At 43.0% G+C, this 24,595-nt stretch overlaps 1 protein-coding gene across 5 annotated transcripts; it reads left to right on the plus strand.

The window, feature by feature from the left end:
- The first annotated feature begins 8,957 nt into the window (after positions 1–8,957).
- Positions 8,958–22,862, plus strand: cdk11b (cyclin dependent kinase 11B). Of its 5 annotated transcripts, none has more exons than XM_056422881.1 (21): positions 8,958–9,025; positions 10,216–10,346; positions 12,119–12,270; positions 12,364–12,438; positions 12,526–12,653; positions 12,765–12,909; positions 13,427–13,536; positions 15,049–15,174; positions 15,589–15,687; positions 15,837–15,947; positions 16,056–16,130; positions 17,150–17,412; positions 17,509–17,599; positions 17,697–17,818; positions 17,933–18,038; positions 18,143–18,264; positions 19,048–19,155; positions 19,503–19,619; positions 20,635–20,783; positions 21,623–21,812; positions 22,248–22,862. In XM_056422881.1, the coding sequence occupies exons 2-21, from the start codon at positions 10,236–10,238 to the stop codon at positions 22,344–22,346; spliced, it is 2,499 nt and encodes an 832-aa protein (XP_056278856.1). In that variant the 5' UTR covers positions 8,958–9,025; positions 10,216–10,235; the 3' UTR covers positions 22,347–22,862. The 5 variants fall into 5 exon arrangements, with proteins under 5 accessions (XP_056278856.1, XP_056278855.1, XP_056278852.1 ...); XM_056422880.1 differs by having other exon boundaries at positions 13,466–13,602; XM_056422877.1 differs by having other exon boundaries at positions 8,959–9,025; positions 13,427–13,602.
- The last annotated feature ends 1,733 nt before the right edge of the window (positions 22,863–24,595 follow it).

Here is a 24,595-nt window from a genome sequence, read left to right on the forward strand (position 1 = left end):
TATACATGCCTGTATTAATACTAATATTACTGTCATTTGTTACGTGTTGAAAAAGTTGGTAAAAAGTGAACCATACAGATGTTTTATTTATTACTATTATAGATAAATATACCAGTCTCGTATTTATGGTACCATATTGTTTTTATGGTATTGTATTGAATTCTGGTATCGGGTATCATGATATTTATGGCAGGTATGTAATATGTATAGAAGTTATAATATGAGTATCGTGACAAACAGGTAGAGACGGAACAGATTCAGGGAGAAGTCCATGAGGACTGTTCAGGCAAAAAAAAAGGAAGTTGGTTCATGAATGACTTTAACCATATTATATATAATGACAATGTATATTTGTTATTACTATCATTATAGGGCTGAGTCAGAGCGGAGGAACTTTTGTTCTTAAACTGTTTATTATCATTATTTAGATTTGTGGTCAGAACAATAAAATGACTGTAGTTGTGGTTCTAAAAGCTTTGAGGCTTCAAACAACGTGGATGTGGTGTGGTGACAACAACAACAAAAAGTCACCTTATGCATGGCTTTGGTATTTTGAGCTTCCATCATCAATGTTAATTAAGTTTAAGGATGGTAGCATGTTCCAATGTCACACACGCTCCGGCCCCCCTTTTTGAAAATGTGAACCACCATCCCCAGTCTGCCAGTCTGGCACTGTTGACATTAAAAAGGCGTGTCAGCCAAGACAGCCCAACAATATCCATCGCCTTTAGCATCTGAGGGGGGATCTCATCCACCCATTGGCACCTTGCCACCAAGGAGATTTTTGACTACCATAACTGCCTCCGCAAGGGTTATGGGTGCGACCCCCCCAAATCTACAGGTGCTGCCCCCTCTCCAGGGCACATGTTGGTTAGGTTTAGGAGTTCTTCAAAGTGCTCTTCCCACCGCCCGACAAAGTCCTCAATCCGGGTCAGCAGCTCCCCGTCCCCGCTCAGAACAGCCTGGGGTAGGCCCTGCTTTCCTTTCCTGAGCCATTGTCGGATAGTTTATCAGAACCTCCTTGAGGCCAACTGAAAGGTCTCCTCCACGGCCTCCTCAAACTCCTCCCATGCCAGAGCTTTAGCATCCGCGACCACCGTAGCTGCAGCCCTGTTGGTCTGCCGGTACCTCTCAGCTGCTTCAGGAGACCCTTGAGCCAACCAGGCCCGAAGGTCCTTCTACTTCAGCTTGACCACAGCACCTTGCGACCGCGTCCACAATAGAAGCTTTGAACATGGAAAGGCCCCTCCCACCGTCTCCAAGAAGGCTGGATTCTCCAAACTACTGTTTGGTGCACACAAATCTAATTCAATTTCAATTTCAATTCAGCTTATTTTGTATAGCCCGATATCACAAATTACAAATTTGCCTCTAAGGGATTTAAAGTCTGTACACATACGACATCCCTGACCTTTGATCTCACATCGGATCAGGAAAAACGTCCCAAAAAATAGAAAAAACCCTTTCACAGGGAAAAAAGGGAAGAAACCTTCAGGAGAGCAACAGAGGAGGATCCCTCTCCAGGATGGACAGAAGAATAGATGTCATGTGACCAGAATGAAGCATTGCAGAGTTACAACACAATCATTGAATATGACAGAGTGTATGAATAGTTACTTCACACAACTTCAGGGATTTCAGAGAAGACCTGTTGCTCATACATGTGGCTATTACTTGAAGTTGCTAGTCAGTTATGACAACTACTCAGATTTTTGAAATGAAATGAACCAAGTTTTAGAAAGCAACGTAATGGACATTGTCTAAGGATCTGATTCTTTATTTTTCTTTATTTTTTTCATCTACACTATAATAATAATGTGGAATATACATGCACATTATCAAGTAACAGACACATCAATATACAGCTCTGTTGAAACAATAACTAACAGTGAGGGCTCACTGTATACTGTGTAGTTTTAGGCCTTCGCTCCCAGTGGAATACCTGTACTGAAGCAACAGAATTTGACATTAGAACGATAGAGATGTTGATTTCAGCTTCAGAAAGGGACGTGAAAGCAAAGTCAGACCATGTTAGAACCACAGCTTCCTGGCAGAATGGTGATAGTTTGCAGTCACATGGTAACATCAGTCACCCTGTGAGCAGAACACCATTTATTGGGGTTGCCTTGTAAAGCCAGCTTGACCTGTGTTGTTTAATGGTTGCATTTGTGCTGGCCTCAGATCAGCTGCTGGCCTACACTCCTATGTGAAATAATGTTTTCTTTAACTTATCTTTTTTTTTTTACTAACTAAACATTTTTTCTTCTTCATATGGTTCAAATGATGTTGGTTCTTCAACAATGTCTTAACAATGTCTGAATATTTTGGATCAAGTCAAATTAATTTGGATCAAGTCAAATTGGGATTGTACTGTAAAAGTAAGAGGACATTAAGTAGATGTTATGCATGTTGGTCAAGCTCCACCACTTGTTATAAATGAACTACAAGCAGACAATGTACATGCAAACAGCAAAATATGGCACCCTGTCATGGATAAATTCAAAGTAGTGTAAATACATTGTAATTACATAGTTATTATTAAATGTACATTTTCAGAAAGGTTTTTAGTCGCTTTCTCAACGATATTTTTTAGTTAATGGGGAAAGTATTTGGATAAGAATGAAATTATGGCAAACTCATTGTTTCCCTAAAAAATCTTTGAGAGTTGCACTTTCTTTTCTAAATAAAATCTAACAGAGATATCTGGTCAAACTTTCAAACAATACTATTTGACCCTCATGTCATGTGTTTACGAAGGAATCACACGAAAGGTTTTGCTAACTTCTGAAAATAATTCGCTTTTTTTCATAAAAACAACAGTGGGCTTTAAGATATTCTTAAAAGAGACAGACACACATGCTGTGCTCTACAAAACGAGTGTCCACCTGAAACACACAGATTAATCAAGTCACAGCTTCTGAGTTTTCAGAGAATATGGACCAAACTGGAGTCCACGTGTAATGTGCAGCTCCGGCCAGCAGAGGGTAGTCTAGGTATTGTACTTAGAAAGTGTCACAGGCAGAAGGGAGGATGGGGTCTGCCATCCCTCAAGGAATACTACTATACCGCCCAGACAAGAGCTATAATATGCTGGTGCAATCCTTCATATGATGCACAGTGGAAAGACATTGAAGAAAAAATATTTCCCATTCCAATACAAGCAATCATAGCTGACTCTAAAATGCAACACTACATAAACAGTTCTGATAATCCATGGGTCAAATTGACCCTTAAAGTGTGGAAGAATATCATTAGAGAATACAAACTTGAAGGAGATCTACTGTGCCTTAAATGGTGTGGATATGACTCAGACTTCACACCAAATAAAATGGACACCAGATTCAAAAAATGGAGAGCTAATGGAATAACAGCTTTATGCAATATTATGAAGGGAAACAAACTGTTTAGTTTTGAAATGATTAAAGAAAATTATCTTTTAGAGAAACAGGACTTCTTTAGATACCTACAGTTGCGGCATTTTGTCAATGAAAATGTTAAAAAGGTAACGGAGGTAAACTCCAGTCTCATAGAACTGTTTAAAAGAGCATACAAGTCAAATTGCAATAAAGGGGCAATATCAGCCATATATAAATGCTTTCTAGAGCTTAAAACTCATTCAACAGCATACATTAAAGTAAAATGGGAAACGGAATCTGGGATAGATATTTCTGAGGAAGAATGGACATTAATATGGGGGTATCAATGGAAATGTACCAGTTCAATGAGCTGGCGAGAGTTTAACTGGAAAAATTGTATAAAATACTTCATTACACCATCTCAGACATCTCATTATAGCGATAACATTCCTGTTTGCTGGAGAAAGTGTGGACACCAAAGCACAAACCATTACCACATCTTCTGGGACTGTCCCATCATTAAAAACTTTTGGAAGGCGGTACACAATGCTTTACAGGACATCTTTCACGAGGACATCCCTTTGGACTTTAAGATTCTGTACCTTGGAAATATACCTCAAAGCTGGCCTAGAGGGGACAGACTCTTGATAAATGCAATGCTGGTGGCCAGTAAAAAGTCTATTACCAGAAAATGGTTATTACCAGAGTGTCCTACAATCACATCATGGAGAGACATTGTGACAGAGATCTACAGAATGGAGCAGATCACAGCCCATGTTAACCAAAGAACGGAAACATTTCTTAAGCACTGGCAAAAGTGGTGCAACTATGTCACAGATAAATGGCCTGACTGTATTTCTTTACTCTATAGAAAATGATTTCTCCCTGCTTTATTTTATAGTTTTGTTACGATGGTATTGTTTTTGTTTCTTTATTTGCATATGTGTTTATTTTTTTGTTTTTTACTTCTCTTTATACAAAGAATCTGAAAAATGTCAATATGTGTATGTGAGATTCTGAACACTAATAAAATATTTTTAAAAATACATTTAAAAAAGTGTCACAGGTCTTTCTCCAGACTAAAACCTTTTGTGGTGACCTCTGACCTTCAATTTGTTCCTACTTTCTCAACATCTACAGTGCAGCTTGTCGGAGTGATTACAAACAACTTCAAAAATCCCATGACAGGTCCCTCGCTGCTGCAGGATTGCAGCATCGTTGATGCTTTTAGTTGAAACTAACATCGACTGAATGCTCTGGTTAAAGCTCAACTAAAAACTCGGAAAAAAAACCCAAAGCCAGAGGGCGTGGGGGATAGTTACAACACCGAGACTGGTTCAGTAATCAATATACTAATGAGGTTTCTTACTCACAGACAGATCCATGGCGGTCCTAAGTCCCCAAACTGCATTTCCTTGATTATATGTACACATTGTGGATTGAAAAATGTGCGTGAAACCAGCAACACAATTTTAGTTAGATTCACCCAACATAGACACAACATGTACTGATAAGGATGAATGGATCTGGACATCTAATTTGGATAACACACACCCTAAAGGCCTCAAGGAGAGATGGAAGTGTCCTAATTCCTCAACTGGCCTTTGCCTCCTGCTTCTCATCCATGTTCCCCTGACTCTCTCATACAGCTGTCCCTGTCCTCGTGTCTTCGGCCCTCACTGTATTCACCACCTGGAACTCATGGCTAACCCTAACCGTGTCCGACCTTTGACCTCAGTACATTTTCCACTACTAACAGTGGGCTCACACACGGCTAGTTAATAATGATCATGTAGCATGCTTTGTTCAAACATCCGCAGGCATCCAGCCAAACTGTACAATTAACCCTTTAGATGACACATGATTGAATTTTAAAATGTCTGATGGAGCCCTGAAGCAGCCTGATTGTAATCCAAATAACTTTTGTAAATTGAAATTAACATTATTTGGCTGATAAATAACGTGATTGAAATAAATAATTCATAGTAATGAATCAACAAACATGACATAAATGAATTAAGTAAAATTGTTTCATTCAAAAAAAGGCAGCGTTACTTAATTAGGACATCAAAAAGCAACCGTGTCTGTCTTGGAATGTATGATGTCCAGAGAGGCCCCAGCCGACGGCAAAGAAGATGCCTGAGCTTCATGGTCAGATCGACATCATGTGTTTCTCTTTGATGACCGATGTGACCTTTGACCTCTGAGTGCATCAGCAGCTCACCATATAAATATGTACAATGATTTACTATCATTCATCATGTCACCATTTCTATCATAATGTCTAGAGCTTGTATTTCAAATCATACAATCAATAATAAAGCTTCAAACAAAGTGCAGATTGCAAGACTTGTTTTTATCATAGCAAAAAACACAAATGATGTCAAATAAAACTGTCAAATAATAATAAATATATAAATACAAGCAACGCCTCGTGTCTTTGTTTCGTTTCCAGCCTCCAGCAGCAGCATCCTCGGCCGCCTTCCTCGTCCTGTAAGCCGTGGACCTGGACATAGGTGGTCCAGGAAGAGGAGGCAGACCGGCAGGAGGAGGAGGGGGAAGGCCAGCGGAGGAGAGGACGGAGCATGGGAGCATTTCTTTCAGTCCCAAATTTTACTAACAAATCTTATAAAAGTCAACGCACGGTATTACTGTACGTTTAACTAAGTTTAACTTGAACGCGTAAGTTCAAAATCTAAAACTTGTCAGAACTCTTTGAGTTAAAGAGAAGAAGTAAATGGACATAACTAAACAGGGCTGGGATGTTTCACAGTGTATATTTGACACATTGTGAGTACATTGAAGACTACTTTAAACGGGACTTTACAACAGATGAAATACTTCAATTGCTTGCTTATTCACATGGGATTGTACTTAGCTAACGCACCTTCTGGATTTCAAGGAGGAAGCAGCATTGATGGCTACAAGCTCAATCCATTTGGAATTGCAATCAGCGGATGCATTGATGGGTTTTCCAGAGAGACGATATGGCTTCAAGCTTACAAAACAAACCATGATGCCAGACTCAGACTTGATTTTGGAACATAAAATGAACATTATGGCTGATATGCAGAGGCCTTTCCATTTTTCGGACACCCAAGCTGAGACAGACGGTGTAACCTTTGGTCCGAGCACTGGAAACCAGCGGATTGAGCGACAGTGGCTGATCTGGCAAAGTTAGTCTGTCCAGTTTTGGAGAAGATGGCTACTTCTCAGACAACTTCTTGGACAAGTCCTCCATTCAATTCTGTTTTCTTCAAACAATACAGGTAATGGACACATACATGTCGGAATGCATTTTTTTTTGCACAACTTGAGGACTGTGGATTTTGATCTTTCAGTGAGAGCCTGTGAGGAAGGTGTGAACGTGTTCTTTGATGACCCAAGAACAAACTCTATTAGTTCAAGTCTTATTTAGTAAATCATACTCATGGTTGTCTGTCATATGTTCTAAGAAGGCCCCGATGAAGGTTACGCGCCAAACAACAAAATATTAGACGTGACCTGAAATTGATACATTTAGGTTCGCAAAGGAAACGCAAATGACACACAGACAGAGTGTGAACTGAAGTGTAACGGTGTTTATTTGAAATGCAGGAAGGATTTTTCTTTGCGGATCAAATCCATTTCAACAATTCAAAATCGATTCTTTGTTCCTGTTGTTGTAAAAACCTGTTTCCACAATACGTGTGGAGCTCAAGTTTTCATGTTAATGAAGTCAGGATGTTTTGTTTGTAATGCTGTTATACAGAGTTTTAGCAGAAGGATTAAAAACATGCATTATACTTCATACTTCTATGTTGGCTGCTGAATGACACTGAAAGGGAAAGTTGCCGATCATCATAATTTAAAAGGACTTTGAATGCTCAACCAGCTTCACCATTGACCCTTGCAGCAGTGGAAACCCTCCAAAAAGACAAAATAGTCATGCATGGAGATGACAGTCAGGGTTAAACACGGTGGACATAGTATCCTGTCACGTATCCTATGACGTAAACAGACACCAGTGCAGCCAAAGCTCCTGCTGCCTTCACTGCGACTCCCCAGCTGCCGTTACACACTCTGTTGTAGATACTGTGATAGAAAGAGAGATGAGAGAGAGGGAGAGAGAGAGAGAGAGAGAAAAAGAGAGATCAGTCAACTGAACTGTGTTCATTCTAATGTTATTTCATGACCTGGTTTCACCACATTGCCACTTCATTTGGACTATTAATGTTTTACAAAGCTTACTTTCTTATTTTGCATACAAAGAGTGACAGGTTTAAAAGCTAATTTTATATTCCTGGACTTTCCTTCATCAGTTGAGTCTCAGTATATAGTTTTATCTCGTCCATTTGATAGGTGTTGTTCTTCAGTATCAGAAAATACTCCACAATAGGCCTGTATGAAAACTTTATGTTTGATGGCTTACCTCATCGAGGCAGACTGCGATGCCTCTACGTTCATGTTAATGTTGTCCTCATTCCAGCGGTCATATTGCACGCTGCCGGTGCTGTTGGACTCCATGAGCAAAGTCCTTCTTCTCCTCAGAGATTGATCTGCTGCCTGGAATCACGACTCAGCCACCGCTAAGCTGCGGTCGATTAAGACCTCTGGACTACATAGATTTTAAAAAAGTTCAGTTGAATATGGTATCGTCATGACTTATACTCAGACTCATCCCCACATTAAAAACAACTTATTTAGTGCTCACCTGTATGAGTCCGAAACGATTAACCTGCCAGGAAAGCTCTGCTGCTCCCTTTTAAAGCCACGACTGCTTGGAATGAGACCTTGGTCGTAGTTAGTGTTTTCACTGAGGTCAGCATGTCATAAATCCATTGTAAGCTACTCCAGCTTTTCTTATATGGCTCATTCTCAGCGATAGCGGGCAATTAATGCTGTGTGCGGTTTGTTTCTCTCTGGTTTCATCACATCCTGTGTTTTTATTTTTTATTATAGGCCTACTTCCTGTATGAAAATGTGATTTGGTCACACACACACACACACACACACACACACACACACACACACACACACACACACACACACACACACACACACACACACACACACACACATATATATATATATATATATATATATATATATATTAGGATATATATATATATATGTGACCAATATCACTTTGTTATGGGCTTCAGAATGTGCTGTGATTTTAGAAATGCACAGACATAAGGATGTTTCTGGGGTTTTAAGTGAGCAATATTTTGTATTTCCACAAAGCCGATTTAACGACGCGATTGGTGTTTGGAGACGGTTTACAATCTTTCCTTGAACAATTTGAACCTCTTTTGTAGCTTCGATCATAAACAAGAAGCAATTTATTCCTCAATAAAACCCAGAAGTGTGATGAAGATATATATTTTTTAACCCACAGTAAACTATTCATTAAAACAAAGTGGAAAGTTCACATTATCTTACTACAAGGATACCGTTTTTTATCGACTAAAACATCATTGTCACTCTATCGTTGTTTCACGTCGGACCTTTTACAGAGGTTACTCTCGCCTGCAAACTTCCGGTGTGCCAAAATACCGCTGCGCACACATCAGGTTTGTTTAACCATGTACTTGCTCGCTGGTTAATATCATACTTTTATGCTCCTAGGCTTTTAAGTACAGCTCTGGACACTGCCACAGGTTCTTGAGCGTATCCGTCTGGCCGCGGTACTAACGATTCCCTCTAAAATCTCGTAATTAGCTACAGAAGTTGTTTAGCAACAGTCGACCATGCGAGTTGTTCCGAGCTAGCGTTTACGAGCTAATGCGTTAGCACCGTTCGCTGGATTCCCTCAGCTGGTTTAACGTTATAAATTATTCCCTCATCTTGCATTTCGCTGAATGTGCGGACCGACTGGTGCCGTACAGATCAACCGCAGCTTCGTTCAGCCACAACCTTCAACCAGCGGGCTAACGTTAGCTACGTCTGATGCTAACTGGCCTGTTGACGTCGGCGCCCTGCTCGCGAGCTAGCTGGTGCGCTGCAGCGTTTAGCTCGTCAACTTTAGCTTCACACAAACAGCGCAATGATGTTTTATGCTGAACGTGTGCAAACTGTGTCGTTATTGTTCACATGTGTACAGGTCGTAAGCGCCACTGGCGTTTCGTTTGCAGTTTAGGTTTTTAGAATTGTTCCTCCCAACCCCATTTTGGCTAGATAAGCTAGTAGCTAACGTTAAATAACCAGTAATAGAGTGGAACAAATATAACATTTTAGGTGACGGTCTTAGTGTCACGCTACGGTTATTTTATTAACTGCTGATTTACTTTGTTAACTCACAATCGCACACATGTTGTGGTGTCAGAGATCGTTTCTTGTATTGACAAGCTGCACGATTCTTGTCATAAAATGTACCGGTGGTTTTATTTTGACTTGTGTTAAATTATCATACAAACTAGAACGGGCACTCGGTAGAGCGCATACCTTCGCATATCACAAGATTGGGCATTGAATTATGAACATGTTGGCATTAGTTGCATGCCAATTGGATATAAATTGACCGCGCTATGATAAAAAGAAGATTTTGAACTTTTCATGACCTTGACCTTGACATTTGACCCGATCGATCCTAATATCTAATCAAATGGCCCCCGGATAATAACCAATCATCCCACTAAATTTCATGCGATTCGGTTTAATACTTTTTGAGTTATGCGAGTAACACGCATACAAATAGATAAATACACGGCGATCAAAACATAACCTTCCGCATTTTCAATGCGAAGGTAACAAAGACAGACAGCCCCTGTCACGGCTCTATTATAACCGTATGGGTCACTTTAGTTCCAAATTAAGCTCAAATGAAACGACATAATACATGTGTGTCTCTTTTGTTTGTGTGTGTGATGTGGAGCAGGCGGTGGAGAGTGGACGCTGATGGGGGACGAAAAGGAGACCTGGAAAGTAAAAACTCTCGACGAAATCCTCCAGGAGAAAAAACGCAGAAGAGAATTGGAAGAGAAAACGGATCCCAAGCTCCAGAAAAATGTAAAGTATCCCACATGTTATGTAATAATTTTAATTTCCCATTAAAACTCAATATGTTTACAAAGAATTAATTGGAATTGTGGATTGTGTAATAGATTTAGACATATATTGGAACATGCAATTGTGTAATAGATTTAGGAATATATATGTATAAGGCACTCAAACAACATATATATATTATTCTTGGTAATATTAACATTCTAAGATCTATAAATACGTGTGATGTGTTTGTTAACGTTATTATATAAGAGTTTAATAATCCATTCTCTAAATGCTGTTTCAAGAACATTGAAATGGTTCTAGTGGGAATGATACATATTTTGTGTGTATTCATTAGTGCTGTGAAAAATAACGCGTTAACTCAGTTTATTCAATTACACGTTTAACTAGTTGTTTTTTTTAACACATTTAACGCATGCGCAGAATGAGCTTCCAATCCGTCTGTTGTTGGTCGTCGGGACGAAAAAAAAGTCACTTGCAGAATGAGCTTCCAATACACCACTTCAATCTGAACTCTGTCCGCTCTCATGCAGACGGTCTGTTCATCGGTAATGATCCTTCCGCAGGTTCACCTACGGAAACCTTGTTACGACTTTTACTTCCTGTAGATCAGGGTCTCAACACGTCGATCGCGACCTGCCAGTCGATCGCGGCGTAGTGTCGGTAGATCGCATGACAGTAAAAAGATTGGCCCGCCCCCTGACATGTTCTCTAGAGCACGTCTTTGTTCTTTTATTAAACTAAACGTCTGTTGTTGATCGTATCTCCACAGCAGCATGTCATTTCTGTCTCTTCGCGTTGCGTTAACACTTATCGAGCTCCGTGCGCGCGCATCGGGACCGAGCAAAAAAAAAGTCACTAGTCAATCTGTCCCCGTGTCCGGGCCGGTGAGGTTTCAGCTTTGCAGCGGTGTCCCCGCCGTCCCTTTCATCACGGCCCAGTTCATGAAGAAAACCCACACAGTCAGTTTGCCTCAGCAGCTGCTAGAGGAAGACTAGAGGCCTTTAGATTGTATCATGGTGGAGTTAATGGTTGACAAACAAGAGAAAAATGCTCTGTTTAACCCTCCTGTTACCTTTACATTTACTAACATATTTTACCCTCGGGGTCAAATTGGCCCCAGGAATTAAAACCTCCAGAAAATTATTAGAATTAATATTGCTTCCCAAGTTTAAGTGTGAGGTACTTTATGTTTGTTTGTTGACTACCTAAATAGCCCTTTAAATATATAAAAAAGTTGATATTTCTTATATGTTTGACACAGTGAAAAACAGCATGGGGTCAAATTGACCCCAAAGAACACCGACATTAAACATTGAATGGGGTCAAATTGACCCGAAAGGTAACAGGAGGGTTAAACATTCTGTTTAGGATGAAGATGTATTAATGTTCCATATGGAAGAAAACTGCTAAATAACTGCTGAGTTGCAGCACCATTGTATAGAAGAATGTATAAATGTATATATCCGTCTTTTGTCATAAATCTCTATGTTCTCACAAAATATACCGAGAATATCGGTAATATGTGATTAATCATGATTAATCCACAAAAACCTGTGATTAACCCGATTAAAATTTGTAATCGTTTCACAGCCCTAGTATTAATATATACTTTTGAAGAAATTGAATAGTGTTAGCTACATGCCAAATAGCCTGGTAAGTGAGGGCATTTTTTAATAAATGTGTTTATTAGGCAGTTATAAGAAATACAATTCATCCAATACACAATTGAAACCTGCAGTATGCCTAATTTATAACTATGTCTTGCACAGTTCACACAGATCCCCGTTCCACAGTCGGATGATCGGGAAGCCAAACGAGATACTCCGGAGGAAGGAGAACTACGGGATCAAAAGATGGAAATAACAATTCGTAATTCCCCGTACACACGGGAGGAATCGACAGAGGACAGGTATTTGGAACTGTAAGAATAAAACATGTGTACTTTTATGGCGGAAATAGTGTACATGTAATACTTAAGGATTCAAGGATCATTTATTGTCATTATGCAACACAGGGGTGTACAAAGAAATGCAGTTGTAGCCCATTTGCAAAACAAGAAAAACATGTCAACAGCACAAAAAACACCAACGTATGTATGTCATGGTTTCAAAAATGTGATGAAGCACGATGTCGCCGACTCTTTAGAGTCTGAGTTTTTTTCTTTACATCCACACAGGGCCGAGGAAGATGATTCATTAGCCATCAAGCCTCCACAGCAGATAGCCAGAAAAGACAAGTCTCATCACAGAAAGGAGGAGAAGAGAAAAGAGAAAAGACGTCATCGCAGTACCTCTGCAGAAGGAGGTGTGGAAGTGCTGCTTAATAACATAAACACAAGCATGTTTTGTAGCGTAATAGAACATTTGTTTTGCTTTTTTAATTACGGATGGGCTTACACTCTTTTTACTTCTACAGTAGCGAAACAAGTGAGACCCAAAGACAAAGAAAAAGAGCGAGAGAATGAGCGCAGGAAGCGTCAGTGGGAGGAAGACAAAGCCCGGCGAGACTGGGAGAGGCAGAAACGGAGAGAACAAGCCAGAGCTCATTCGCGCAGAGAAAGGTGAGCGCTGAGAAAGCTCCACATATTGTATTACATCCCAGAAGTATTTATTCTCTTGTTTTCCACTTGAGTTTAATGAGTAAACATGTTTTTCGATCCCCGTTTTGTTGTCGTATGTATTTGCCTTTGAGCAACATGAAATCAATCTAAATGTGTGTTCCTTTTCCTTTAAATCTATAGCTTCAGTGTTCTAGTTGTAAATGTGATGTAGTGTACAAAGTATCTGAAGTGACACAACAGTAACTGTTTATAAATCAACATAGTTTATTTAGACATTTTTATAAAGTGCAGGTGGTAAGATTGTAGGTGTGTTTTCTTTTCTAAGCAATGTATTTCAAGTGTAAAGTATGTAAACAATGCTGCCTCAAGTGGAACTCAACAACAGGTTAATGTGTGTTATGTTACTGCAATACATCAGTCATAAAGTACAACTGTGATATGACTGAGCTCTGCTGCAACATCCCAGACTTCAAATTAACAAGCATTGACGAGATTGGGCTTTTGGTCGTCTGGACAGACCCCGATTGGATTCTCCTGGGTTTTTTTTGGACCACAGGGACCGTCTGGAACAGGTGGAGCGCCAGCGCGAACGAGACCGAAAGCTCCGCGAACAGCAGAAAGAGCAACGTGAGCTGAAGGAGCGTGAAAGGAGGGCCGAGGAGCGGCGCAAAGAGCGAGATGGTCGACGAGAAGGTCGGTGTTATACCGTAACACCTGCTGGACAAGAGGCCGATTTTTTTACCCATCTTGGATGGAGCCAGACTTGCGCTTTCCCTCTGCCCGCAGTCTTTATGCTAAGCTAGGCTAAACATGTCCCAACTAGAACGGGCACACGGTAGAGCGCATGCCTTCGCATATCACAAGATTGGGCATTGAATTATGTGGATAAAAATTGACCGCGTGCGCTATGGTAAAAATAAGATGTTGACCTTTTCATGACCTTGACCTTTGACCCGATCATGCCAAAATCGAATCAAATGGTCCCTGGATAATAACCAATCATCCCACCAAATTTCATGTGATTCAAAGAAGATTTTGACCTTTTCATGACCTTTGACCCGATCGATCCCAAAATCTAATCAGATGGTCCCCGGATAATAACCAATCATCCCACCAAATTCAATACTTTTTGACTTGTGCGAATAACACGCACGCATACAAATACACGGCGATCAAAACATAACCTTCCGCATTTTCAATGCGGAAGGTAATCTAAGCTTCCTAGTTGACATAAAGACATACACTTTTTTATTTATCTGCTCATGCAGGTTAAGAAAGTTACATATTTTTTAGGGGGCAATTTTCACCCCCACTGACTGAAATCCAGGGGCATTTAAAAATAAATTGGGGGCACTTTTGTAAACTTGTGAAATAACTAGGGCTGTCAGCGTTAACGCGTTAATCTATGCGATTAATTTGGCCGCGTTAACGCACTAAAATATTTTAACGCAATTAACGCTTTTTTTTTTTTTTTTTTTACTGCGGCAGTACGGTTTGACACTGTTTCCGTTTTTAAAACAATCATTTCTCCGTGCGATTAATTAGTTAAATTTTTTTAATCGATTGACAGCCCTAGAAATAACATTTAACCTTTGTTCAAAAATAATAAATATACTTATTTAGGCTTACAGTATATGAGCAATTGTCATACAAATGGAAATGATAAGACTATTAGGCGATAGTCTCCAGATTATTTATTGTTATTACATTTTTTTAAACAACTATTAACAATTATAACTTATTTCTTTGTTTTTTAAAAATAAAAAATTATATTGATTTTTTGTGTGTACCAACCTAGTACAGGCAATGCAGATAGGACACACACTACAAAGAACAAAAATAAAATGCTATTAAATTATCTAAATTCTGGGGGCATTTGTTGGACCTCTCCTCGTGATATCAGAACCAACATTATATTTCTTAGGGGCAGTTTTGCCCTTTGCCCTCATGTATTTCCCACATTGTGCTCATGTCACTGCAAAAAAAAGAAAGCAAGTAATATTGTCCGAAATGTTCCAACAATTTCTCGAAGCTCAAGATCCAAAGCAGCCGTGTCCCATTGAGGATTGTGTTTTATGCCCCGTGACCGGTGGTGCTACATGTGCGGCGTCGATTAATAAGCGACCGTCCCGTCCTCAGTGCCGTCTCACCATCGGATGCTCCCGGATGAGTACGGTGACAAGCCAAAACAAAGCCACCACAGCCGGAGTCCCACCCGCATACCCCGGGACCGAGCTGACCTCAGCGAACCGCGGAAAAGTGCACGTGAGTTTACACATTCATTGATTAGAATTTCACAGTTTCTAAAAACAAATGTCCCTATTTGAGTTTATTAGATTTATGGTCAACATTGCACTTTTGCAGCATCTCAATTTCCCCAATATCATGAATGTTTCAGCCAATGCTGTCATCGTTTCAGATTTTGACTACATGATTATAGTGGCCCAAATTATTCACTGTAACAATAACATCTAGAGGAAAAAAACAAATAGTGCTGTCATTTAGATTCATTTTTACTTTTGTATTTTTGTCCATTTTGTCTCCTTTTTTATGGCAAATAAATAACACTTAAAATATGAGTAGGAAGGTGGTGAGAGTCTGTTAGCGTAAGGATTATTCATGTATTATCAACATGTATCACGGTTCTAGTGTGTGACTCGCACTGCGTTTTGTCTGCAGCGTCGAAGGAGGAGAAGCCAGAGGGCAAAGACCTGCTGGCTGACCTCCAGGACATCAGTGACAGCGAACGGAAGACCAGCTCGGGAGAATCCTCCGTCGGTAAAGGCTTTTAAACCGACGGACACGGCCGCGATGCATCGTCTACGCACGTCGGTGTACAGGCCTGAACTCTGGGAAGGCCTGACTTCTTTTGGACTTCCTCCTTCACCCCTGATGATAATCAGGAACGTCTCATTCACTCTGTTCAGCATCAGGGTCAGGCTCGGACGACGAGGAGGAGGAGTCCAGCAGCCAGAGCGAGGGCGAAGAAGAGGAAGAGGGGTCCGTTTCAGCCTCGGGGAGGTCGGAGCAGAGCGCAGGTAACGCTGACGGAAGCGCCTCCCCTGCGGCGGCGGCGGCTCGCGGCGCCGAGGCGGGTCCGGTTACTCGGCATCGCGGGTTTAACTCGGTGGCTTCCACCCTTTCAGAGGACGTGAGCGAGGCCGAGCAGTCGGCGGAGGAATTTGAGGACGAGAGAGAAAACGGAGATGGCGTACCTGCAGGTGGGTCGACGCGTCGCCCGTGTTTCCGATCCGGAGATCGTTTTCCTTTTCAAGTCATCCGAAGCTCCTTTTGCAAAGCCACTCGTTCAAATGGCGCGCGGCGCGACTGAAGTGTCGATGTTTGCTCCGAGTGTTGAATAATTTTTTGTGTAAACAGTTTATGTCTTGGAAACCACTTTAGAAGGAAGGGTTGTGCCGGCCAGCGGGGAGAGAGACGAACCGGCCAGCAGGAGCTTCTGTTCAATATCTGTTAGGATTTTCCCGTGGAGGTTAATAAAATGTTCAATCTGTGAGCAACGAGAGATCCGACAACGGTTTAGTTTCTAATGCTAAAAGTGTTGTGGGGAGTTTTGACGTGCCTAAAATCTTTACTTCCTTCCTTCCTACCTTTCATTCCTTGCCTCTTTCCTTTCCTACATTCCATGCCTCCTTTCCTTCCTTCTTTTCTACCTTTCATTCCTTGCCTCCTTTTCTCCCTTTCCTTTTTCCCTTGCCACCCTTCCTACCTTTCTTTCCTCATTTTCTTCCTTACTTTTCCTCATTTCCTTTTCTTTTTTCCTTACCGCCATGCCTTGCTTCTTACCTTCCTTTCCTACCTTTCTTGCCTCCTCTCCTTCCTTCCTTGCCTCATTTCCTTCCATTCCTACCTTCCATGCCTCCTTTACTTTCTTCCTTTCTTACTTCATTTCCTTCCTTCTTTCCTCCTTTTCCGTCCTTCCTTGTCTCCCTTCCTACCTTTCCTACCTTCCTTTACTCATTTTCTTCCTTCCTTTTCCTCATTTCCTTTTCTTTTTTCCTTGCCTCCATGCCTTGCTTCTTACCTTCCTTTCCTACCTTCCTTGCCTCCTTTCCTTCCTTCCTTGCCTCATTTCCTTCCTTTCCTCTTTTCATTCCTTCCTTGCTTCCTTTCCTACTTTTTCTTCTTCCCTTCGTTGCCGCTTTTCCTTCCTTTCCTCCTTTCTCTCGCAACTGGAATGTCTCCCGCCGACTCCGAGCTGATTTCACTCTTCGCCCCGCAGTGCCAGAGTCCTCCCGCTTCGATCACGACTCCGAGGAGAGCGGCGAGGACATGGGCATGGAGGGGGAGCGGGAGGAGGAAGAGGAAGAGGAGGAGGACGACGATGAGGAAGAGGAGGATGACGCGGTTGAGGGCGACGTCACCCCTCAGTCTCAAACTCACTCTCGCTCCCTGACCCCCGAAGAAAACTACATCCCGGATTCGCCCCCGATTTCGCCCGTGGAGCTGAAGAAGGAGCTGCCCAAGTATCTGCCCGCTCTGCAGGTCGGTACCGACGGCACGCAAAAAATATAAATATGCGATGCGAGTTATCGGCACGTTGAGGTCTTCAATCCCATCATCGTGTGTGTCGTTCGTCAGGGTTGTCGCAGTGTCGAGGAATTCCAGTGCCTGAACCGAATAGAAGAGGGAACCTACGGCGTGGTGTACAGAGCCAAGGACAAAAAGACGGGTACGGAAAAACCCAAACCCGCCGAATCCATCCGCTCCCCGCGCTCTCACACGCGTGTGTCGGCGAAACAATGAACGCACGCTCTCCTGTTTGGCAGATGAAATTGTGGCCTTAAAGAGGTTGAAGATGGAGAAGGAGAAGGAGGGCTTCCCCATCACCTCTTTGCGAGAAATCAACACCATCCTGAAAGCTCAGCACCCAAACATCGTCACAGTGAGGGTGAGGGAACGGGACAGGGTGTCATTTTGGGGCGTTAACCTCTTTTATTGGCTTCGTCAAGCGTCGTCGCAAAAAAAAAAATCAAACCGTTTTGTCTTTTTAACTCTACATTAGGAAATAGTTGTTGGAAGTAACATGGACAAGATCTACATTGTGATGAACTACGTGGAGCATGACCTGAAGAGTCTGATGGAAACCATGAAGCAGCCCTTCCTGCCAGGTAAAGGGAGACGCCGTTGACCTCTGGTCTAAAAACGGCCGACTGTCCTTTCTGCTGATTTTTCCGACAGCTCCGCTAACGCACGGCGCCTCTCCTTCCTTCAGGCGAAGTAAAGACGCTGATGATTCAGCTGCTGCGAGGTGTCCGACATCTCCACGACAACTGGATTCTGCATCGCGATCTGAAGACGTCCAACCTGCTGCTGAGCCACAAGGGAATCCTCAAGGTACAGTGTGCAAACTGCTGTTACCGTGCCAACGAGTGCTCTCCCTCTGGGGTCAGGGAGTCCACAGCCATTGGTTGTTGTCAGGAACCAGTTGGTCTGCTGGATACAATCAATATGCAGATAGCCACGCACGTGATTGAAAAGGTCAAAAGGTTCTGATCTCTGGGAGATGATTACTGACATTCTGGGAAATGCAGGAAATCATTAATTGGAATTAAATGAGGCAAATTAAGTTTGTTGGGTTGCAATAAACATCCCAGATTATTGAATTACAGCAATGCCCGTTGAATGATACCGGATATTACGCCACACATGAATACAGTCGTCTGATTTTATTACAGGAGATTTAGAATGTAGCGGACGCTAATGGCGGTGTACCTGTCAGATTTTGGATTTTTATTTAGTTGTAGAGAGAAAAAAGCATTTCAGAAATTCAACTTAATATTTCTAGCATTTTCTTTTGTCGAGAGACTCTTGAAAGGGTTTATTTTAATCCATCTTTCTCTCGAGCACGGACCGCACACGATAACTAAAAAGTCAATTAGCACGCATCTTTTGGCCAAATTAGAATCTCCGTGTGCAAATAAACAAGGTTATTTTTATACAGACATTGGTCAGGTTGAATTCTGTGGAAGCCGACTGGAAAATCTCTCGTAGTTTTTCAAATCCAAAACAAGACGTTGCCGTATTTGTCCGAGAATCATGAAATAAACACTTTAATGGAGGAACTCAACCTTTTACCCCCTAATTAATTTGCCTGGTGTTGACCTGCGTTTGCCGTAGATTGGCGACTTTGGCCTGGCCCGGGAGTACGGCTCACCCCTGAAGCCCTACACCCCCGTCGTGGTGACCCTGTGGTACCGATCCCCGGAGCTGTTGCTCGGAGCCAAGGTGAGAATTCCACCCCGCCCACACACTTCACGGGACGCCGCATGAGACGCCCACGCTCGCCCCAAATATTCAGGCGGTGTGCTTCGGTTACACCATTTTTGATTGAGTTGGTTTACCCGAAGATGTATTCCCGAGAGAAGAATAGTTTCTAAGAAGCCAAAACCACCACTGAAACGCTATTTGAGTTTTTTTAGTTTTTTTACAGTGTATAATTTGCAGACGATGGCGGTCCGGCGGCACGTCCGCTTTCACACGCATGACCGGCGCCAGCGGTGAAACTCTTCAGGCAGACCCGTCGACTTTGTGTTTTCTGCGGACTGCCACTGTGTTTGTTCGTGTCTCCGCAGGAGTACTCCACAGCTGTGGACATGTGGTCGGTGGGCTGCATATTTGGCGAGCTCCTCACCCAGAAGCCTCTTTTCCCTGGAAAATCTGAAATCGACCAAATTAACAAGGTCTTTAAGGTAAACGCTCTCATTTTCCCGTCGTACAATGAAGTAAATCCTCGCCATAGAAGGCAAAGCCCCCTTTTTTTTGGGGTGAGGGCCAGTAAATCTTTTGAGTGTGCCGTCTGTCAGGAGGTCAGCGTGGAGGTCCGTAGGGCCCCACAGGGTGGCGCTGTATTGTGAGCTTTAGAAAGCTCTATAGACTTTTCTTCTCATAGAATGGCAGCGAGCAGTCCAGCTGCTCTGGCGCAGTGCGATCGTTTTTTCCACTGCACGGCACAGCGAGGTAAAGCCGCTTACCGTGGTAAACGTTGCACTTTTTATAATGTAAACTGAGCAAACCGAGCAGAATGTGTCCACGTCTGGTTGGAGAGATCGGTATTCTCTGATTTATGACCATAAAAGCAACCTGCCTGTTCCCAAGTGGAACACTTGTGTTGTGAAGCTGGGACAGTGGGAGGTTTGTGTGCATCAGTGATAACGCACAACTCTGACACTTTAAAAAAAAAAAAAAAAATTTGGAAACGAAGGAGTTAAATTAACCTCCGGAAGAGCAACAAAGGAACTGAGATCCGAACACGAGGAGACTTTTTCTCCTCTTTTTCTTTTTTTACACGGAGCGTTCTCTCTGGTTCTCCGGTGCAGACGCACAAGTTTAGACGCTGAGGACACAGCTGAGAGGAGGAGGAGCTATAACGGGTCGGCCTGAGGCTGATGTCATCCAGGCCTCCCAAGTCTTTACCAGTTATGAATTGCAAGTACTGAAATGTACTTAGGACTGGTTTATTGCCATGTGTGTGTGTGTGTGTGTGTGTGTGTGTGTGTGTGTGTGTGTGTGTGTGTGTGTGTGTGTGTGTGTGTGTGTGTGTGTGTGTGTGTGTGTGTGTGTGTGTGTGTGTGTGTGTGTGTGTGTGTGTGTGTGTGTGTGTGTGTGTGGGGTCCATGAATGCTTTTGCCATAGTGGAAATCTTTCATATACCTATATTCGCACTGACATTATGCTGTCTGCTGACCTGTGTGGGCTTGTCTGTAGGACCTGGGCTCACCCAGCGAGAAGATCTGGCCCGGCTACAACGAGATGCCCGCCGTGAAGAAGATGACTTTCACGGAGTATCCCTACAACCACCTGCGGAAGCGCTTCGGGGCGCTGCTCTCGGATCAAGGCTTTGACCTCATGAACAAGTAGGATGAGTTACCGCATTGCACCTCTCACGCGCTGAAGCACGATCAATTCAATTGAAAAACTCCCAAGAAATAGAAGAAAAATTCACGGGGTAAAAAGGGAAGAAACCTTCAGGAGAGCAACAGAGGAGGATCCCTCTCCAGGATGGACAGAAGACATAGACGTCATGTGACCAGAAGGAAACAGGATAGTAGAGCTGTTTTGAGAGACGGTGAGGGCAGCTTTGTAGTTCAGGCAGGTAGACGTCACGGCGCTGTATGAAATATCACACCCGCTGTGTAGGATCGGTGTTTGAGGAAGGAAGGCTTTTGGAATCCGGAATTTGCTATGTTTACTACGTTAGTGTAGTGTTGTGAGCCAGATATTATCCCGGACCCTTAAGACCAGGAATACTGCTGGTTTATGTCACCGGTAGTAACGTATGGAGCATAATATCAACATTATTGGATTCAGTCAGTCAACTGACGTAGGAAAGTCCAGTGTTGGCCCCGCGTTTCAGTCTAATTCCAGCCAGAGACTCTGAGATTCCTTCCGCAATAAAATGCAAAGATAATTTGTTCAATAAAACCTTCTCTCTCTTTATTTTTCTTCTTTTTTTCACGCTGGTGTTAAATCATTTCTCCCACTCGTGCATGGAATATTCCGATCTGGCACTGTTTGAAAGCCATCAGGTTGAGCAGCTCCCCGTTGTCGATCCCCCGTCACAACCGATTAAGGGACTCCTTGCACAAACCCAGTGGCCCCTCGGGTCCTGCCTGCAGCTTGTGTCCAGATTGCCTGTCTAGATTTAGTAAATGCAGACGCATAAAAAAAATAATATATATATATATTTTCCCAGGTTCCTCACCTACTGCCCCAGCAAGCGGATCTTATCGGACGAGGGGCTCAAGCACGAGTACTTCCGGGAGTCGCCGCTGCCCATCGACCCGTCCATGTTCCCCACCTGGCCGGCCAAGAGCGAGCAGCAGAGGGTGAAGAGAGCCACCAGTCCCCGGCCGCCTGAGGGCGGACTGGGCTACAGTCAACTGGTAAGGACATTAAGCTCCACTTTCTCCATTACATACAGCGCCGCCGCCGATGGTGGATAGATTACAGACCTACAGGCTTCTGCTTTGTGTCTGGGTCCTTCTCTTTGTGTTTTCCATGATGAGCGCCCCGTCGCTCCATAATTTCTTCAGCAGCGGTCTCACCCACCCAGAAGCTTGAAGCCGATTCAGTTCAATATGAGTTGAATATTTTCGGCCTTTTTGTCACGCCCGACCGTTTTGGGTTTGTTTATCTCTGCTTTATTTATTCTTCTGGGAAAGCTTTCAGGTTTTTTAATATTTTTTTTCAAAGGTAACCAGTGTTGAATCAGTTCTATAATATAACTATGTATAAAAATAAATTAAACTGCAGGATATCAAAAGAGCTCCTGCGGTCCTAAACCACTGAGATAACGTTGACTCCATCACCTCCTTCAGGCCGGCGGCGACGACGACCTAAAAGACACCGGCTTCCACCTGACGACCAGCAACCAGGGAGCGTCTGCCGTCGGTCCGGGATTCAGCCTCAAGTTCTGAGCCCGGAGCTGCAGGACGCCTGGCGGTGCGACGGAGAGCCAAGAGATCTGGGACTTGTTGTTCCTTTTTTGGGGGGGGAAATCGGGACGGTGTCACTGGTATACAGCTATGAACCAGATGCATATCTGAACATTGGCAACTGTTACCGGGACAGTCGGGACCGTCTCGCAGCAGCAGGACTGAATCCTGTCGCTCGACGTCTCCCTTTTTTAATGTGACCATTCTAGCTTTTTAAAGAGGTGACTCGCCTCGACCAGACATCTGTTAGAAGTATAGCTCTCATGTATGACTTTGTTTTATTTCCCCTTTTTTTTAAATATATGTCACGGGCGAGGAGCAGGGTTTTTTTCTAACCGGCTGGTATTTGCTGGCTGCCTGAGCTACTGTATAATGATGCAGCGTTGGCCGTGTTTTCCATCCAGCATTATACGAGAAGTTTGGGACGGCCAGTGTCCCTTGATGGGGGGGAGGGGAGGGAAGATGATGTTTTTGCAAGAAATAAAGTTTGAAACTTTGTTTTGTCTGCCGTTTCCCCTGTATTTATAAAGTCTGTCCAAGTTATGCAAACACAACTGCACACTGCCACGGGAGGGGAAAAAGGGAAGGGAAGTCGAGCCTTGAAAAGAAATGCAGCCTTGAGCCTCACTCGCTCGTTGCTGTCCAAAAGTGATGTCATTCTTTGCACTGCACACGTTGTCTCAGTACTTTGTTCTTTCAGGGGGAAACGAACGAGGCCCAGACTTTCCTCTGCTGTTGTTTTTATATGGCTCTGGGACTTCATAACCAAACCAATAAATGAATTTGATTTTGACCCAAAGACATACAAACAAGCATACTACAGTTTGTCGACGTGGGTAGTCTGAAGTGCTAAGTCGAAATGTTTATTGGTTTTAAATATATATATGTGCATTGGGGGGGGGGGAATCTAAAATGAAGAAATAAAGAAATAATACAAATTAAATATATATTGTATTTATTATTTTTTTCATAATATATATATGATAAAAGTATTTGCATTTTTTTTTTAAAGTTAAAAAGTGTTCAGCCTCAGTTGTTTCTTACTCAGTAGCCCGTACTACTCTCGAGAGGCTTCTTTAAACCCTCGGCTCGCACTCGACCTGCAATTACACCACATGCGCTGTAGGGGCCAATGCCCCCTGGAGGCCAATGTCGCCGCTGCACGCTCCCTATAGCCATGCTCGCAGGTAGGGCTCGGGCTCCGATGCCGTTGCCTGAGCCCTGGATACCTCCCGTGGGTATGTACAGGCCCTCCTGAGCAGCGACAAACTGATACCCTGGCTGAACTACAATATGACTGTGTTCCAGGGCTATGTATAGTAGTGAATCACCGCTCTGTCACGGTGCAAATATTTAAACAATTTTTGTTGTTGTTGATGTGTGGTATATTCCAGAGCTCAAGGTCACTTCACAGAAACCGTCCGCACATTTCCCAATGCTTTAGTTTGAACGTTATTTGCTTTTTGATGTGGCTAAATTGGCTACCCCGGCGCATTGTGGGTAATGGTAAGGTCCACTCGGAGTAGGGCTTTGTACCGAAGTACTGTTAGGACAGTGGCGGGCCGTGGGCCTGGGGCCTGGGCCTTCAGTGAGGTCCTACAGTCCCACCCGAATTAATCCACCTCTTATTACTATCATTATGATACCATGGCTCTAGACCAGGGCTTCTCAATACGTCCATCGCGGCGTAGTATTGGTAGATCGCATGACATTAAAAAAAATTGGCCCGCCCCCGTCATTTTCTCTATAGCACCTCTTTGTTCATTTATTAAACTAAACAGCCGTCTGATGTTGATCGTATCTACACAACAGCATGTCATTTCTCTCGGCTCTCCGTCTCGCGCTGCAGAATGCGCGCATCGGGACGGAGAAAAAGAAGAAAAAAAGTCCTCCTTACGATGTCTAACTTTTCTTGAAAAGTTCGTCTTGAGAAAGGCGTTAAAAGTATATGCTCGAACAAATCGACATCTTCTCCTCCTTCCGCCATTGTGGGTTGAAAAAACAGTTTTGTAGTCCGCGAATTAATTCCTTTATCAAATTCAGTTTCCTAGTTCTGAGGTTTTGCATCTACCTGCCCAGTGCCCATAGGCCCCGCCTCTCAATATTGGTAATCCAATCAAAAGACGTGCACGCCCTCCGCCTGCTAGCTGGCTCCTGTGCCGGTTCCGGGGCCTTCTAGAAGGAGCCAACTCTAAAGCTGATTGGTTGACACAACATTGTCATTCCCATTC

The sequence above is a fragment of the Pseudoliparis swirei genome, chromosome 9 (genome assembly GCF_029220125.1).
Source record: "Pseudoliparis swirei isolate HS2019 ecotype Mariana Trench chromosome 9, NWPU_hadal_v1, whole genome shotgun sequence".
NCBI lineage: Eukaryota > Metazoa > Chordata > Actinopteri > Perciformes > Liparidae > Pseudoliparis > Pseudoliparis swirei.